Raw genomic sequence first — 18,704 nt, forward strand, 5'->3', positions numbered from 1 at the left:
GACCCCAACGATCCATTAATGCCTCAAGTCTCAACCGGTTCCCAAACAGCACCAATTCCATCTCGAAAGCACAGAACACCCACTGAAGACGCCACGTTCGGTCACTCCATCAGACCTCGCCATCTCCAAGTTGGCTTTACAAGACTTTTTACCCTCACATTTACGGACTCGAGCGTGACTGTATTTTACCCACCCCCCCAAAGCCAACACCGGGGCTCCCCACCTGAGCCTGCAAACTAGGGCGGCCCTCGCATTGCCGAACCCCTCCGACTGGCCGGGGGGCTAACGAGCATTGATTCCGGACAATTTAATCAATGGCATCGCCACTGCCCCCCGTCCCGCCATGGCCCTGGCTAATGTCGGGCCAGCAGGACAGTCTCGGGGCCCCGGGGCAGAAAGCCTCGCGGCCTCGGCACGGATGACTACGGATTGCCCGCCACAACCCGCCTAACACTCACCGGCTGCGATCCAGCGATGGCCGCAAGAGGAAAGAGGTCTATACGCGACTTCCGGTTCTGTAAGTTGCCGAGAGATCCCGCGAGAGTCTCGGAACGAGAAGGGAGAGGAGAAGAGAACGAGAAGAGGAAGTTAGGAATGGCGGATCAGTGCCACCCAGCGGCTGGGAGGGGAACTGCGAGGGGTCCGGTGTCCTTCCTTGGAGGGGTGGGTGCGAGGCTCGAGGCTCGAGGCTCCACGGGAGGCAGTGGCCCCGAACGACCCCAGTCTCCCACTCCTGGGCGCCGGGCGTCCCCCTAACCGGGAAAGCGCAAGTCCTATTTTGCAGCCAAATGGCTCTGGGACCTTGGCCAACCGGTTACCTAGGTGACGGGAGGTCGTCCTTATAATTAGCTCCAGCCGGCCGTCCCCGTAGCTGGGTAGGTTCTGACTGCTCTGGGTCTTTCTCGAGATTACGATCGGTCCCCATCTGGGATGGTTGGCTGGTGTTGACGAGGTTCAGCTCACGCCTAAGGAAACAGACACGGGAAGACTGTCAGTGCAGACTAGTGTACTTTACAACTACCAAACACTTCCGCCAGCTCCCGGGCCAGGGGGTCCGCTTCGCTGCAAATGGATTCATCGGTTTCTGTTGAATGAATAGTACAGGTGTCATCCTGACAGGAGACACATATTTCGTAAGACACGGGAGCTTACTGAATTTTAGGCACACTCTTCCACGCCCTTTACATTACTAACGACTTTATGCTGATGCGGGTGTATACAGATGCGGTAACTGAGCCATAGAGCAATGGGAGGACACACAGGACCTAGGACTTACAGCAGAACCCATGAGGCTGTCTCCCTAGGCCCCCTGGAAACTATATGGCTCCGTTTGTAGGAACCTTCCGTCAAGTTGAAGAGAGAGAAACCACACCTTTGAGGGTTCAAAGTTGAGTCATGTATTTTCATGATTTTAAAATAGTTGTGCTATTAAATATTCTGTAAAGGAAGGAGCCCCAATTTTATATGTAATTGAAAAATTGGAAGCTGAGCGTGATGGCACACACCTTTAATCCCAACACTCAGTGGACAGAGGGAGGCAGATCTCTGAGTTTGAGGCCACCCTGGTCTTCAAAGTGAATTTCAGGATAGTAAGGTCTCAGAAAGAAAAAAAAAGGAGAGAAAGAAAGAAAAGAAAAAAATATAAACTGAACAAAATCCCTGGCGGTTAATCCCAGAGGCAAGCAGACCTCAGTAAGTTCAAAGCCAGCCTGGTCTACAGAGTGAGTCCCAGGACAGCCAGGGCTATACTGAGAAATCCTGTTTTCAAAAACAAACAAACAAACAAATAATAAAAATTTAAAAATTGAGCAAAACCAGCAATTCTCTTCAACAAAAGCTTAGGAGCCCCCTTCATGGGCTAACCTCGAAAAACGGAGTGACGAGATAATTCCAGATTTGTTCTTTTTTTTTTTTTTGTTTTTTTCGAGACAGGGTTTCTCTGTGGTTTTGGAGCCTGTCCTGGAACTAGCTCTTGTAGACCAGGCTGGTCTCGAACTCACAGAGATCCGCCTGCCTCTGCCACCCGAGTGCTTCCAGATTTGTTCTTGCAGAAATCCTGATTCAAGAAGGCAGATAGACAAGGGAAGCAGCAAGTTCAGGATCACAGGGAACTTGAGCCAGCTGCCCTTAGCTCTGGGGTCAGGGAGACTTTCGAGGTGAGGTCAGCCTTGACTGAGTTTTGGAGAATGTTAAAATTAGCTCCACAAGGCAGTAGGATAGCTTGAGGGAAAAGATGAGGCGAGAGGCAGACAACATTTTTGCAGGAACTAGGTTCTGTGGCTAAAGAGAGAGGCATTTATTTAAAGGGAAGTCCAGGGGTTCTAGGGCCTGAGGGAGCCACCGCAGCTCCCGCCCTTCCCGGAGTCCCTTCCTCCTTTTCAGACTCACTAACTTGCTTTCAGGAAGAGCATTTTAGTTTCCTTAACAATCAACCCCTCCTCCCCGAAACTCGCTCACCGTCTTCCTCTCCTCTTCCCCAGCTCCTGTCACTCTCTGCGGACGCCCCGCCCTCCTTACTTCCTCAGTCAGCGGGTTCTGATTCCTCACAACGATCCCTTGAGCTCAGGCTTTGGACTGCACCGCCACTGTCTTCAGCGGGAAGCTTGTTGTGCAAATTGCACAAAGAGGCAAATTGCCAGGAGCCGAATTATAGTCTGCTTATCGCAGTGCCTGCTGGGTGTCCTGGCTCCACCTTCTTTCTGTCTTCTCTGCCTTCTTACCTGACTCGAAAAAGATCCTTTAAGATGATGGCTCTGGGATCATTTTGAAGCAGGTCTTTGTAAAGTTGAGACTCATCGAAGCAGGGATTTTTAGCCATATTTCACACCTAAATTGAACTATACATGTTTTTCTAGACACCAAGGCATCATAGTCATTCATGTATGCATGTTATGCATCACACAAATTTTATTCTATTTTATTATTATTATTTGTTTTTATGAAACAGGGTTTCTCCAGGTAGCCTTGGCTGTCCTAGAACTCACTCTGTAGACCACAGGCTGACCTTGAACTCAAAGATTCACCTGCCTCTGCGCCAGAATACTGGGATTAAAGGTGTGCACCACTACCACCTGGTCACTTTTTAAAATTTTAATTAATTAATTAGGGTTTTTTTTTTTTTTTTTTTTTTTGTTTTTTTGAGAAATTCTCTGTGGTTTTGGAGCCTGTCCTGGAACTAGCTCTTGTAGACCAGGCAGGCCTCAAACTCACAGAGATCCGCCTGCCTCTGCCTCCCGAGTGCTGGGATTAAAGATGTGCGCCTCCACTGCCCAGCACAACTTTTACTTTTTTATGGAGCTCTTCTCTTTTAGGTATATGCATACTATTTACTAAGTTCTGTGAGCTCTAGTGTCCTCTGAAGGAGCACTTTGCCCAGGAGAAGACATAAGGCAACAACAACAACAACAACAAAAAACTTCCCACAATGGCCCCAGGAAGAAGATGGGATGCTGTGTGTGTAGGAACCATAGCAACAGTCAATTCACCTGAGGTAAGGGGCAAGAAAGACTCTGTGGTCACCTTTTTATTGTTTCTGGAAAGTCAAGCAGGGGAAGTAAGTTCTAGTGTCTTCATCTGTCACCTGTCTGTCAAATTTTATCTTTCTGTGCTGTAAGCAACTACCTTTCCCAAGATAGTTACTTAAGTGATACAGTTTTAGGACAGTAAGGGAAAGAAAGGGAAAGGGGAGTCAAAGCAAACACATTGAAGCCGGGTGGTGGTCATGCACGCCTTCAATCTCAGCTTTCGGGAGGCAGAGGCAGGTGGATCTCTGTGAGTTTGAGGCCAGACTGGTCTCCAGAGCAAGTTCCATGATAGCCGGGGTTACACAAAGAAACACTGTCTCAAAAATCAAAACAAACTAACAAAAAAAAATCAAATACATTGAATGATGGGACCCAAAGAAATCCATAAGAATTTAGGAACAGCAGTGAGATGAAGCGGTTTTTGTACCTCTTGGTGCCTGTTACTCATAACATGTCGTGTGTCTAAACCAGACAAAGCAGCCCTACAGAGTCAGTACCTGACATTTCTTTGGTTTATTTGTTTTGCGTAATAGGGTTTCTCTGTAGCTTTGGAGCCTGTCCTGGGACTTGCTCTGTAGACCAGGATGGCCTGGAACTCACTGAGATCCACCTGTCTCTGCCTCCCGAGTGCCTGGATTAAATAAAGGTGTGCACCATCACTGTCCGGCTCACCTGACACTCTTAAACCATAGAACCAGCGCTTTGGCAGTTCTCTAATGTTCTTTTTAAGGTTATTTGTAATTCTATATATTGTTTATTTTCCATGTATAGGTGTTTTACCTGTACACATGTTTAGTCGACACGTGCGTGCCTGGCGCCCGTGGAGACCAGAAGAGGGCTTCAGGTGCCCTGGGACTGCAGTTCTAGATGTTTGTGAGCCGCCTAGTGGGTGCTGGGAGTTGAGTCTAGGTCTTCTAGAAGAGGAGCCAGTGCTCTTAACTGCTGTGCCATCTCTGCAGCTCCATTTAAAATGTTATTACTATATGTGTCTGAGTGTTTTGCCTGCATGTATGTGAAAATGCCACATTGAATGTGTAGTACCCATGGAGGCCAGAAGAGGGCATCAGGTCCCTTGGAACCACCCTATGGGTGCTGGGACCCATCCCATGTATTCTGGAAGAACAGTAAGAGCCTTTTCTCTAGGCCTCAGATATTCTTGAGATGGTCTCCTATCCCGGCAAGAGTAGTGTACACTAAAAACTATCTTTAGTGTTGATTATTTTTCAATTTTATATAATTTATTTTTCTTTCTTTGTGGTGCTGGGAATTGAACTCAGGGTCTATCTCCCGCTAAGCACTTTCTCTACCACTGAGCTGTCCTCCCAGCCCTCTCTTCAGGTTTTGGGTAAACATTTACTTGACTTAAACGTCCAAAACCATAAAAGACAAAGTGAGGTCTTCCATCATCCCATCAGTTTCTCATTCCTTTCCACAGTTAATCATAGTTATGAGTTGTTTCTCATTTTTCTCCTTTCCCCAGGTAGTGCACATATGAACAAGTAGGAATATATTTATTTATTCTCCTTTCTACATAAATCAGAATGCACAGGACAGAGTGGCCTGTGCCTGGCTCACCTCTTCAGGACCCTCGGTCCTGGCCCTCGAGGTTAGTAGCAGGTGTCTGTTGAGTATCACTCGGGGTTTCTAACCTTTGTTACTGCAAATACAACCTTTGTGTGAATGCCACCACACAGCTAGACAGCGGCACCAAGAAGACACATTTCTAGACACAAATTGCTGGGCCAAAGTGGAAGCTTTGAGTGATATGTGTCGGATTCCACTTGATAAGGCTTTATAAGTATGTATAAATATGTATCCCCACCAACAGTTCACCTGCGGGCGCCACCCCACCTCACTGGCACAGCAGGACTTGGTAGGACTAGTAAGATAAGTGGTAAACGGAGGCCAGTGGGTTTGGTTTCCATTTTTCCCCAGTGAGATCTGTATATCAGTCTAGAGACTCACCTCAGGAGTCTACACGTGTTGCCAGGTCTCGGACTCTGAGAAAATATATACTTTTATTTGAAAAATAGCTTTAGACATTGTTTTGAAAATGAAAGAAGCAGCCTCTACAAGTTGCAGCCGAACAATACGAAAACATCACAGGAAGTCTGGGAAAGACTCAGAAAGGCCCCTGACACTGACTCAAGCGGCCTGCCAGAGGGGGACACCGACTCAGAGTCTGCAAAGTCATGTGCCTTTTGTTTCTGTAATAAATATGGCCCACCTCCCACAGCCTACCTGCTCCCTCCACATACACACAGCCCCTGTGTTCTCTACTCTTAGGCGTATAAAGCAGCTGGCGAGTACTTGAAAACAGCCCCGCTTTGTTGCGAATGTCCCCTGGAGGGCGAGCCTCTTCCTTGAGGGTCCCCAGATGTCAGCCATGCAGACAGCTGAGAACTAACTAGGAGGCTCAGCGTTATTTCTTTTCGCGCAGACAGCAAACCTCTCTGGAGAAGGGGTTGAGTAGCAGATGGGCTTGGGTACTGGTACGCCCTGGATGCCGGACCCCTCCTCCTTGGGACAGTTGCTGGAAGTCCCTGTTGTTTTCAGTCACAAGGGACTGGCGTCCTTGAGGACTTTCAGAGGCTTCACCGGTGAGGTGCCCAGCCACTCCGTTGCGCAGCGCCCGGCTCTCAGCATTTGTTGAGACAGCAGTGTCCCCGACAAGCACAGCTGCTTGCTTCCCCACCCTTCCTCGCCCAGCTCAGCCCTCGAGAATCCACCTGGGAAACTGGCCCAGCTGGTGCGGCCTCTAATGAGTGGTTGGGTCATGAGGAGGTGGACTTGGCAGGGAGGAAGGTGGAAGCCCCCAGGGGTTAATTTGCTCACATAGCTCTCAGCTGACTCAAAGTCTCACCTGTAGGGCGTCCCCTCCACCCCTTGTCTTTTGATTTTACCCTTGAGAACCCCAAGACTCAAAATTGGGCCTGCTTCCTGGGCCTGGAGGTTTGCAGAAACGGCCTCTGTGGCCATTCTGCTGTGGCCTGTCTCACGCTGTTCCCTGTTGTTACCTTGACTATTCAGAAGACCCTTTTCCTCTCCCTCCCCATCCTGGGCCTTTGAGATCCTCTGCTCACCCAAAAGAGACTTTTCAAGATGGTGGGTGGGAGACAAGAAGACTTAGCAGAAGAACGCTTGAGGGGCCTAACTGGGGCTAAGATGCTGGGAAACTGAGGTGGGGACCCTGTCTGAACTTCTGTTTGTCCCTGAGGGCCAAGTAGAGAATCCTCTGTGGGTGGGAATTCTGGCCTGGAAGAGGCCTTCATTGGGCACCACTTGGCAGCACACAGACTTCCTTGTGCCTAGAAGGCCTACCTGGCTTCAGGTCTTCAGGTTGGTTACTTGGCAGGTAAAGTCTGTGACCCTGTAGGAGGGCAGTGGCCACTCACCTTCTCGCTTAGTTCCAGCCTAGAGAAGGGGCATTTGTTGGGGATTCTCATGAGGCCACTCCTGGGGAGTCAGTTGCTCGGTTCACTGCTAACCTAAGAGGTTCCCTGCCCCAGCCTCTCCTCACGCCAAAGGACAAGGGTTGGAAAGGGTGGAGACAAAGCCCTTAAACTTTCAACTTAGCCCCACCCAGTCTGAGCCTAGGACCTCCCTTTGGAGCTAGCTTGTACCAGATCGGCACCGGGACCCTCCACCCTCTCCTTAGCCACGGCCTGTGCAGCACAGAGCCCAGCTTCGATGCTGGGCCTCGCTCCCCCGGCCTCTGCATGCTGCCCCTCATGCCTGCTTTCTCACCAGCAGTACCCAGGGCAGGATGGCAGCTACCACAGCCACCACGGCAATGAGGGTGATGAGCAGAAGGGCCCGCGAGCGGCAGCAGAAGGAGCGGGTGGCGCTGGGAGCTGGGGATGCCTCAGAGATCTCGGCCAGGCTGCGACGGGGCAGCACACTGTCTTGTTCACCCAGTGGCATCCCATGGCGACTGATGATGAAGACCTGTGACTCCCGGGGTAGGGTGGGCAGCAGGTCCAAGGGGAGCTGAGTCCCCTGGCTTGAAGATTGTCTCCAGACCTGCTGGGAGACAGCCAGGGGGTTTGTGTGGCCCCCACGGTCTGGTGAAGGCACGGAGGGCAGGCCCACGGGCACCGTCAGGGTCTGGGAGCTCTTATCCAGCATGGAGGGCCAGCGGGAGCTCTTCTTGCTGAGGAAGGTGACGTAGCGGCAGATGGGACAGACAATAGTCCTCTGCACCTGTCCATCCACCCGGGTAGAGAGCAGGTACTTGACCAAGCAGTCGTGACAGAACACATGGCCACAGCTCAGGGTCCGGCTGGCACCCTCTAGATCCCGGAACTTCTCATAGCACACAGGGCACTCACTGCCCGAGCTGTCCTTGCTCTCCCCTTCTGACATGGCCCCTCAGAGGTAGCAGGCCTTAGCTGGGGACGGGAGGACAAAGGGTCGTGAACATCTGGGAGTTGTTCCTCCTCCCCCAAACCCCTTCCTAACTCCCACTCACGTCCTGACTCCACCTGTTCTTTCTGTTGCTATCTCTTCTTTCTCCTACTCTTTCTTTTCTGGTTCTCCTCGGAGGCCTACCTGGATCCATAGAGGGGTTGTGCAGGTCCTCCTGGGCTGGCAACAGGAAATAAGTAAGAGATCCTAACAGCACTAGGCTTGGGTAGGAAGTGTGTGGAGTGGGGTGAATACCTGAAGTACCAGATGCCTCACCACAGCTATGACAAGCCCTGTTGATGTCCTCACCTCTTCCTGATTCACAGCCTGACCTGGCTGCCAGGGCAAACAGGGGCTAAGGAGATACAGGTGCACAGGCAGCCTTAGGCAGTGTTTAGTTTGGGCCTACCCTGCACACTACAGACTTCAGACGTCCCTCTCATCAGGGCTTGGCTGATCTGTGGCTGATCTAGGATTCCACACCTTATCACCGCTTCCACGACTCTGTTCTCGGTGGCCATCATAACTATAAAGCAATAAAAAAAATTAAGCTCAGAACTTACACATGCAAATGCCTGCTGGGCCCTGAGTGGTCACACACCAGCCATGTTCAATCATTCTTCAGATTCTCCTCCTGTGGTGACCAGAGGCGTCAGGATTCCGATTAACCTCAGTAAAAGCAGATTTTCATTCCTGGAGGGTGTGTCTGATAGTTAGGAAACAGCAAAATCACTGAGATCTGAGTCTGGTGGAAAATGAGTGGTCAGAGTCATAATATTGCTTGAAAGCGAAGCTATGGAGTCACTCTGAAGTTCGCAGTGGGTTTCAAACCAATCTGGGAGGGAACGGGAGACCCAGCAAAGCTCTCAGCAGGACTGAGGGTGACTTTGAAGGGGAAACCTACTTGGATGTGGGCTGAGTCAGAATTGTTACATATATGTTACACGTGTCTCTGGTATCACAACTATGTAGCCTAAACTTATCCAGAACAGCCTTTTGGGAAAGAACCAGATAACTCTCACTGACATCTGGTGCCACCGGTGACAAAGACTGACATCCCAAGAGCCACCAAGGACTGTGTGGCTGTCCTGAGCTCTGACAAATGCATGACAGAAACAGGATTAGCTACTGGTAGCAAGGATCTGGGAAGATCACACATTCACACTCCCTTCTCTTTGTTTAGTTAAAAATTCCCTTTGCTGAGTTGAAAATGTACTAATATTAAAAAAATAATTAAAGGGGGTGGTGATGGGACCTGGCGCCATAGAAACAGTACCAAATCTTTGTGGGGGCTTCTTTGGTTTCTGGGGGGGGGGAGCTAATGTGGCCACTAGGCTAGGAGATGGGGGTTAAGCACTCAGATGGCTGAACTGGATTAAATGCCTTATCTGTTGTATTATTATCGATTACAGACATTGCTACCTGTTAACCTCGGTCAGGCTGTTTAGCTCCCCTGAGCCCCAGCTTCTCTGTAGAAAGAGATTGAGAGCTGGAGCATGGTGGTCCATGCCTTTTACACAGCGAGTTCCAGGATAGTCAGGGCTGCATAGTGAGACCCAGTCCCAACAAAACGAACAGAAAAGATGAGGTTGACAATAGTGCCACCTTCCTCCCAGAACTGGGGTGGTATTAGCGAATAAAGAGTATGACACCCAGTGACAAGGGAGAAGAGCAGGGCTAAGACAGCTCAAATCTGCGAGGTGATGGCGGCAGACACTCACGGAGGCACATGTAAGTTCAAGGCCAGCCTGGTCTATAGAGTGAGTTCCAGGACAGCTAGAGATACACAGAGAAACCCTGCCTCGAAAAACCAAAATCAAAACCAAACCAAACCAGCTCAAATCCTTTCTTTTCTCCTGGAGGGGCCTAGAGATCCCTGTTGGACATCTCGTCTGCAGTCACACCCCTTGACAAAGGACAGCTCTCCTCAAAGTAGGGTAACCAGACAAGATGACGATAGACTAGGTAAGTGATAGGCAGTAGATGAATTAGGATAGCGATGGCAAGGTCTCAGATTTCTTTCCTTACAGATGGGCAAAGTCTTAACGGAATGGGCTGCTATCAGGATGATTTAAAAAAAAAAAACCACAACCATCAACCAAACTGTTCCTCTGCACTGGATAACTCCCCAAGAGATACGGCGGCAATTCTTTCTGTCTGCTCATTCATCCATCTGTCCATCCATCAGACTTCAACGCTATTTGCCACGCTCCCGCTATTTGCCAAACTCTGAGACTCACAGTGCCAATAGAGTGGTCTCGAGGTCCTTCACGAAGCCTAATGGACATTCATGAATTTTCCTTTCCTTTCTTGTTTCATGGAGACAGGGTCTCTGTAGCCAGGTTGGCATGGAACTAGACTGTCGCTAAGGCTGACATGAACTCTTAGTCCTCCCGCCCCTGCCTTCTGCCCACCGCATGCTGTGAAAACAGGCATGTACCTCCATGCTTGGGTATGAGGTTTTGTTTTTTTAATTTTTAAATAGATTTTTTTTTAAAAAAAAAGGAGGACTGATGATCAGTAACAGTTGTTTGGATAACTGAGAAGTGGAGTTCAAGACAGGCGGGAGAGCAAGTACGACAGAAAGAGCGTGACGAGAAAGCCGGCTTCAGTGTCGTTTAGACAAAACTTCTAGCTTTATAAATTAAGGTATTCAGCTTTCAAGACGGGGGAGGGGTGAGCGTGTGACTCAAGGTCACCTGGCTGGCGATCGAAGAGAGAAGAGAAGAAAGACTCCATGGATGAGGCAGCGAACGTTATTAGGCCCTGTTGATAGACTGGGTGAGTAGACGTTAGCCAAGGCAGGAAGTCATACTAAGACTGACGGGGGAGGAGGAGTTCTAGGAAAAGTCAAAAGGCAATCCAGTGAGTGTCAAAGACATTCCAGGTCCCTCTCCAGCCCTCTCAGCTCCATGTGCCTTGGGAAGCCACCCCATTCAAGCTTGGGCAACGCCTGTCCCCCCATCTTCTCAACTTCACTGCTCAGTGTTTTCCTGACCTCTCCTTCCTCAGTTTCCCCTTTCTCTCCATCCATCCCATGCTGTCCATGCTGAGTGCTCTAGCGGGGGCCTGATTCTGTCTTGAGAGCTGGGGTATGAGAGAGCACAACATACAAAATACTAGGAGCATGCTGTCGCCGGGGCACAGAGGGGTAAGTACCACTGTAAGGCACTTGATGACAAAGACACCCACCTTGGTGTCTTTAGGAAGGTGCGGGGGGGGAAGAGGAGGATGGAGACATCTTCCTGGCTAAAGGGAGACCAGTGTTGAGCTAGCAATAAATAATTACAACAGCGGCCATTTATTGACCACTAATTACGTGTTTGGCTTTTCAAATCCCTTCCTCACCAAATCCCAACAAGTTTGGGAGGTAGGTATTATCTCCATTTTACAGACGAGGAACCTGAGGCTACGGGCTCCAGTAACTTGGTCAAAGTCATAATAATGCCAGTATAGGGAAGACCCAAGGCCTGAACTTAGGATGGCTTAGCTTGACAGCCCGGAGGATGTATCCCCGTCTCAACTGGGGTTCAGATGGGCCTCCACAGAAGGCCTTTCAGATGCCAGTAGATGATGCAGCCCCAGAAGAAAAGCGACTACCCTGGTTCTCGAGCGACCCTAAACGAGGCTGTCCCTCCGGCTATTTATGAAGCGAGGAGAAGAGAGTGCTTGGCTGAAGGGAGCCGGCCTCACGGAGCTCCTGTATCCATGATTCTTTACAGGAACATCATATTTCCAGGGTAGAGATGAGGAACAGGTGTCACCCATCCAAGCGCCCCCCCCCCAAGAGACAGAGTACTGTTTCTAGACACCTGTGGTTCCCTCCCAGAGCCCTAGTGCAAGCCAAGCAGTTTCAGGCAGGACTGTCTCCCCACCCATAAGCAACACACACAATTGCTTCCTCTCTCCTTTCTCTCACACATCACTCCAGCCTCAGTTCACAGCATTGCCGCTCTTCTTCCTCCACCCGGGCCAGCATCCCCCCTCTCCCCCGCCCCGTACCTGAGAGAGTGGTGTCCGGCTGCCCAAGGCCTCCACGGAGGAGCAGATGGAACCACCCAGAGGCACTGGGCTGACAGCCGCTGTCACTCTGCCGGCTGGGGAGGCATTTCCTAATGACTGAGCAAGTCGGAGGACAGCGCAGGGAAGTGAATGCTGCCCAACCCGTTTGAGGCCAGGGGTTGGGCAGTTGCTGGTGTCAGGTGATTCCAACGAGGATGCTAACTGAGGAGCCCTGGCCTGAGTCAGAGGGTCTCACTGTGGAAGCAGTAACCCAGGATCCCTTTGACAGGGACTTCCCTGGCCAAGGGTCCCCCATCCAACTGTGGGAAAAACCACACATAGGGATCCCCACCTCTGACCCTATGCAGAGTAAAGGGGACAATAGGTCAGAGCCTATGTAGGCTGTGACACCCAAAGTCCTACCCCAAGTTTGCTGTGATGCGCCACGTGCAACTGTTATTCCTTAAATAGAGGGGTGCCAATAGACCCACCATTGCCAGCATAAGCAAGCATAAGCTGGTTTGGGGGAACCACTGTGAATGTCCTAAAGTAAATTTGGACAATAATGGCTGACAACATTGATTATGAATTTCAAAATATCTAGTAGGGGTCTTTGAAGATTCTCAACATGAAGACATAGTTTATCATTTATATCTGAGTTTTTGGATTTGTCAGTCACGCTGATCTGATCATCAAAGATGCTATACACATATCGAAATGTCACGCCCCGCACTCAACCCGCTTACATGTGTACAATTATGTAGTAATTGAAGATTAAAAATTATTAAAACAATGTTGAGGAGCCTGGGGATGAAGATCAGTAGGTCAAGTGTTTGCTCAGTGTGCATAAAGCACTGGGTTTGACGCCCACCTCTGTATAAGCCAGATGTGGTAACACCTGTATGCAGTTCCAGCACTCAGAAGGTAAAGACAGAGTTGGGTGGTGGTGGTGGTGCACACCTTTTATCCCAGCACTCGGAGGCAGAGGCAGGTGGATCTCTGTGAATTTGAGGCCAGCCTGATCTACAGAGTGAGTTCCAGGACAGGTCCAAAGCTACACAGAGAAACACTGTCTCGAAAAAAACAACAACCAAAAAAAAAAAAATCCCATGAAAAACAACAACAACAACAACAAAAAAAAAACCCAGAAGGTAGAGACAGAGACAGAAGGATCACATGTTCAAGGTCATCCTCAGCCACTAGTGAATTTGAGGCCAGCCTGGGATACATGAGACTCTGTCCCCTAAAATTTAGTTGAGGTAGGGACTTGTGGTTAAGATCCTCTTGCAGAGAATCTGAGTTTGATTCTCAGCACCAACATGGTAGCTCTCAGTTATCCATAACTCCAGTTCCAGGACACTTGATGCTCTGTTCTGATCTTGGCTGACATCAAGCACACACACAGTGCACATATGTACATGTAGGCCAGACACACATATGTAAAATAAAGTGATTAAAATTTAAAAAAAAGTTAAACCGTGCGTGATGGCTCATGCCTTTAATCCCAGAACCTGGGAGGCAGAGGCAGGTGGATTTCCTGTCTTAAAAAACCAAAAAACAAAAAAGTTGAGGTAGAAAAAGAAATCAAAAAGCAGCGCTGTCCACACACACAGAAGTCATGGCGTGGGACAGAGAGCGGGTGTAGGAACTGTCTGTCTGTCCGGATGATTTCTGCACAACAAACTCATCAGGAGGAGTCTGCCATCTTCCCAGGGCCCTCTTTTATCCCGAGTCTTTGTTTCTTTCTCTTACTTTAGGAGGGGGAGGTGTAAGTGCCACTGAGCACGTGGAGGTCGAGGACAGGATGACGTGGATTCTTCCACCATGTGGGGCCAGAGCACACACTGAGGTCATCGGGCCTGGTGGGTGGCGAGTGTGTTATCTGCTGAGCCACCTCCCTGGTCCTCTCTCTAAGAATTATTATCTCTGTTGTGTGTATGTGTATATGTGTGTTGTGTATGGGGGGCAGAGTTGGGGACACATGCGCCATGACTGGCATTCTTCTGTTCAAAGCCTTGTGCCAACACTAAAAAATAGTAAGATAAAATTGCCGAGGTTTCAGATTCTTAAGCATTGTGGCTTTAACTCTGTCTAGGGAATTTCTGGGGATTCCTAAAAAGTACAGTGCCCACTGCGTCTCCCCGGGAAGAGGGAGTCAGACCAAGTGTTGCCTGGGTTTGGACTTACCTGATTTTTAGAGTGATGGGAAATTCCTGGGTCTATTCTGTATCTTCTGCCCTGGCCGCCATGAAGCTTGGCTTTGAAGAGGACCCTTAATGAAGAAGCACTTGTTATCACGCCCTATCATGGCGCACGACACGTGTCCAGACCCAGTGCTGGCTAAAGGAAAACTGCCATGTCCCTCTGGGAAACATACTTAATCTGTCTGTGCCTTGGTGGCTTCACTCATAAAAAATGGGGATAGTGGCGCCAACTCTACAGAACTGTTGTGGCAATAAAAGGAATGATGCATATAATGTGTCTGAAGCAGCACTGGTTTGCTGCAGGGGTCCTGACAGCATTGTTGACGTCATCATCAGCATCATCCTCACAGGAGAAAAAGGGAAGCGAGGAGGGCATGAATACCTCCTAATCCCAGCGGCCCGATGATCTGGTCCCGGAGCAGTGGATAAGATGCTTGTTCAAGCTAACACTATCCTTGGGTATCCTAGTCTTCTCTGCAGCCTGAACTGTGGGAGAAGAATTTCCAGCTCTGGAGGGAAGGAACCAGGCACTTCTTCTCTGGACAGACTGTGCTAGGAAGCTGTACCCTTTTCTGGAGCCACATTGGATGTGCTGTACCAGGGTTTCTTTATTTTTTTTTTAAATTTTTTCCATGATATTTATTGAGCTCTACATTTTTCTCTGCTCCCCTTCCTGTCTCTCCCCTCCCCCCTTAACCCCTCCCCAAAGGTGCCCATGCTCCCAATTTACTCAGGAGATCTTGTCTTTTTCTACTTTCTACTTCCTATGTAGATTAGATCTATGTAAGTCTCTCTTAGTGTCCTCATTGTTGTCTAAGTTCTCTGGGATTGTGGTTTGTAGGCTGGCTTTCTTTGCTTTATGTTTAAAAACAAACTATGAGTGAGTACATGTGATAATTGTCTTTCTGAGTCTGGGTTACCTCCCTCAAAATAATGTTTTCTAGCTCCATCCATTTTCCTGCAAAATTCAAGCTGTAGTTATTTTTTATGCTGTGTAAATTGTACCACATTTTTTAAAATCCATTCTTTCATCGAGGGGCATTTAGGCTGTTTCTAGGTTCTGGCTATGACAAACAATGCTGCTATGAACATAGTTGAGCACATGTCCTTGTGGCACAATTGAGCATCCTTTGGATATATACCTAAAAGTGGTATTATTGGATCTTGAGGAAGGTTGTTTCCTAATTTTCTGAGAAATCACCACACTGACATCCAAAGGGGTTGGACCAGCTTGCATTCCCACCAGCAATGCAGAAGTGTTCCCTTTTCCCCACAGCCTCTCCAGCATAAGTTGTCATCAGTGATTAGGGTTTCCGAGGCACTGACGTGTTCTGGAGAAGTGGGTGGATCTGGAGACTTTATTGGCTCCTACGAGATAAGGCCTTCCTCAGAAGCAGGGTGTGGTGGTGCCTGTGGTCCTAGAGCTCAGGAGGCTGCAGGAGGATGACAAGCTTGGGTGCAGACTGGGCTTCCTGAGAACCCGACACAACGTCACCCTTCTCTGAGAGACACTGTTGTCAAGGTAGCAGGTGTCCAGACTGAGGAAGAACCCCACGTAAACTGACTGGCCACTGGCTGACTAAGGCACAACGGCTACATGGGATGAACATCTGGACACAAGTTCCTAAACACCAAAATCCCCTGGAAAATGGATTAAGGAACAATGTGTCAGGCCTTAATTTAGCAGAAGTTAGGAGAGGCCCAGGGAACTAGAGTCTATATATTTTTAAACATTAAAAGAATTGTTGGGCACTTTTATGATAATGCGAACTGGTGTGTGCTCATGGTTGAGCCCTGGCCATGGCTGTCTGGATTCTCATTGTCTGAATCTTTCAACTTTGCTACGCCAAGGTTTTCAAAATAAATGCCAACAAAAAAGCACACTCAAAGGGCTCAGCTAGGGTCCCCTCCCGGTCCTCCATGTGGCTATGCCATCCACCCCCTCCCAAACATTCGTAGATTTGTGTCTAAAACCTCAGAAAATAAGTGTTAGTGAGCAGGGGGCCGTTGTGCCCTCCTGGAGGGAGTATAAAATGATGGATTTGTGGAAAGCACTGTGGTGATTCCTCCAAACGTCACAGAATTACAATATGATCAAGTCCTTTGGTCAAAAGTTTTATAGTGCTGGAGATGTCGCTTAGCTGGCTAGGAGTGCTTTACGTGCAAGTCCACAAAACCAGGCACATTGGCTCACATCTGTAACCCCAGCACTCAGTGGAGGAAGCAGAAGGTTCAAGGTCAGCCTCAGTTCCTCTGAGTGCAAAGGTACAGTTAGCGGAAGAAGGGAACAAGGGAACAAGGGGCTTTCTGCCCTGACTCTTCGCTCTTGGGTCCTGAGCCCACTTAGTCTGACCCGACAACAGGATGCAGTAATTAAGGCAAATCCATCCTCCTCAAAGCGGCTTCTGCCAGGCATTCTGCCATGAAGGGGCAAAGCTAGTAGTGTCTGAGGGTTACAGTTCTAGAGTTTCGAAAATTGAGCCTGCCATCTAACCCCTAGTTACCACAGCCGTGGGCTCTGCTCTTTTGTCCCCGCCCGCTGTTTTTCTTGCTGACTTCCAGGCCTACAGCGAGCCACTGCCACTGTTCTTAAATCACAAAATTGAGCCTCACTGGGTATAGGAGGGGCACGCCTTTAATCCCAGCACTGGGAGATGAGGCTAGCCCAGCTTCGTGAGTTCAAGGCCAGTTTGATCTACCAAGTGAGTTCCGGGACAGTCAAGTCTACACAAGGGAAACCCTTTGTTGAAAAAAAGAAAAGAAAAGAAAAATTGAGCTCTATTTTATATTTAAGTACCTACTGCAGCCTTATTCTTAGCATCCATACCTTAAGAATATACATACTTTTCAATATCCCCAAACACAAACAGGCAGCCTTGCCTTCTGTTGGAGGAGTCAAAGTTCACGGATGCCATTACAACCCAAGCTTGGGAGTTCAGGTCTGCAATTCTAATTTTGTCTTCAATACCTAGTAGGATTAACCCCTGAGAGTAAGATACAATTTGGTAGCTGGTCATGGTGGGTCATACCCGTAACCCCAGAATTTGCGAGGCAGACAGGAAGGACCAGGAGTTCAAGGTCAGTCTGGGCTATAAGGTCAGACCCTGTCTTGAACAACAAACACAAATGCGAAAAAGAAAGACTTCTGGATTCCTTGTGGCTGAGCCCAAGGCCAGGTTCACATACTTGACCTGAGAGCCCTTGGGACAGGAAACCCTAGAAGACAAAAACACCTTGGGTGCCAGGAGAAACTAACGAGGAAGGAGGCTGACCCAAGGGGTGGGGCACAGGGGAGCAGGGTAATGGCTGACGGACACTCAGCCCACCTGTGTGGGGCCACCTCCCGCCCTCCTGTCGCTCAACTGGGCTGCCTGTGCTCCCTGCCCTCCGATTGTCTCTCACTTGGCAGCACAATGCCCAAGTGCAGGTGCAGCGACGGGTGAGTGACAGGTGCAGCCACGGGTGAATGACGGGTGCAGAGCGAGCTCCGTGAGGTTTGTCCTCAGGAATGCAGGAGGGACAGCAGTGTCAGGGAAACAGAGGACAAGGTAAGCTGCCTCCGGCGCAGGACTCAGATACCCAACACTCTTCACCCTTTAAAAACAACTTCTTTTTTTTTAAAACATAAAAATAGTACGACATTGAAAAGAAATGTAGGAAATCCATAAAAGCACAGACACAACATAACAACACAGGATGTGTGTCTCTTCTACATGATAACTAGTCTGACTGTTCTGGTGTTTATGCTCCCAAGATAAAATTCATCCACACGCAGCATGTTGTTATGCTGAAATAACTATTTATTACATGCTCACAGATAATGTATAATTATTTTTAAGAGAAGTGGGATCATATTGTACACATTCTTTTAAGACCTAATTTTTTTCAATAGCTGTCATGTGATCCTAATAAACATTCCTTTGTACCCTCATTTTAGGTTTTATTGTTTATTTATTTTTATGGTACTGGAGAGCTGAGTAGCTCCTAGATGTTTGGCGAGAGCTCGGCTATTGTGCTAACCAAGCCCTATCCCCAATTTTCTTTTCTTTTTTTTTTAAGTTTCATATCTTTGTTTTCCCCAAGGTTTATTTTTGCGTGCGTTGGTGTTTTGCCTACATGTATGTCTATGTGAGGTGTCAGATCCCCTGGAACTGGAGTTACAGACAGGTGTGAGCTGTCATGTGGGTCCTGGGGATTGAACTTGGGTCTTCTGGGTGAGCGGCCAGTGCTCTTAACTGCTGAGCCATCTCTTCAGCCCCTTTTCTCCAGTTTTCTGAATAAAAAATTATTTTGTGTGTACAAGTGTTTTGCCTGCAAGGATGTCTGTGCACCATGTTTGTGCAGTGTCCATGGAGACCAGAAGAGGGCGTCTGAGCTCCAGGACTGGAGTAGCAAATGGCTGTGAGCCACCATGTGGACGCTGAGATTCAAATTTGGGACCTCTGAAAGAACAACCAGTCCTCTTAACCACTGAGCCATCTCTCTGGTTCCGTTCTCTCTCTTTCTTTTCTTTTCTCTCTGGCCTTTTTTATTTAAAAAGTTTTATGGTAGCCAGGAGTGGTGGTGC

General features: G+C 48.8%; 1 protein-coding gene and 1 long non-coding RNA gene across 3 annotated transcripts; both read right to left on the bottom strand.

The window, feature by feature from the left end:
* Nucleotides 1-808: 808 nt before the first annotated feature.
* On the bottom strand, nucleotides 809-2,949 carry LOC126513978 (uncharacterized). Of its 2 annotated transcripts, none has more exons than XR_007595476.1 (2): nucleotides 2,518-2,949; nucleotides 809-965 (listed from the first exon to the last, which is right to left on the bottom strand). It is a non-coding gene; the product is annotated as an uncharacterized lncRNA (long non-coding RNA). The 2 variants fall into 2 exon arrangements; XR_007595475.1 differs by having other exon boundaries at nucleotides 2,458-2,949.
* A 3,871-nt stretch (nucleotides 2,950-6,820) lies between these two features.
* Rnf222 (ring finger protein 222) lies at nucleotides 6,821-7,943 on the bottom strand. The gene has a single exon (XM_050162448.1). It carries the CDS (start codon nucleotides 7,887-7,889, stop codon nucleotides 7,254-7,256), a length of 636 nt encoding a protein of 211 aa, XP_050018405.1. The 5' UTR covers nucleotides 7,890-7,943; the 3' UTR covers nucleotides 6,821-7,253.
* Between the last annotated feature and the right edge of the window lie 10,761 nt (nucleotides 7,944-18,704).

Source organism: Alexandromys fortis, unplaced genomic scaffold (assembly GCF_014885135.2).
Source record: "Alexandromys fortis isolate MF-2015 unplaced genomic scaffold, M_Fortis_MF-2015_v1.1 scaffold_84, whole genome shotgun sequence".
Classification (NCBI taxonomy): domain Eukaryota; kingdom Metazoa; phylum Chordata; class Mammalia; order Rodentia; family Cricetidae; genus Alexandromys; species Alexandromys fortis.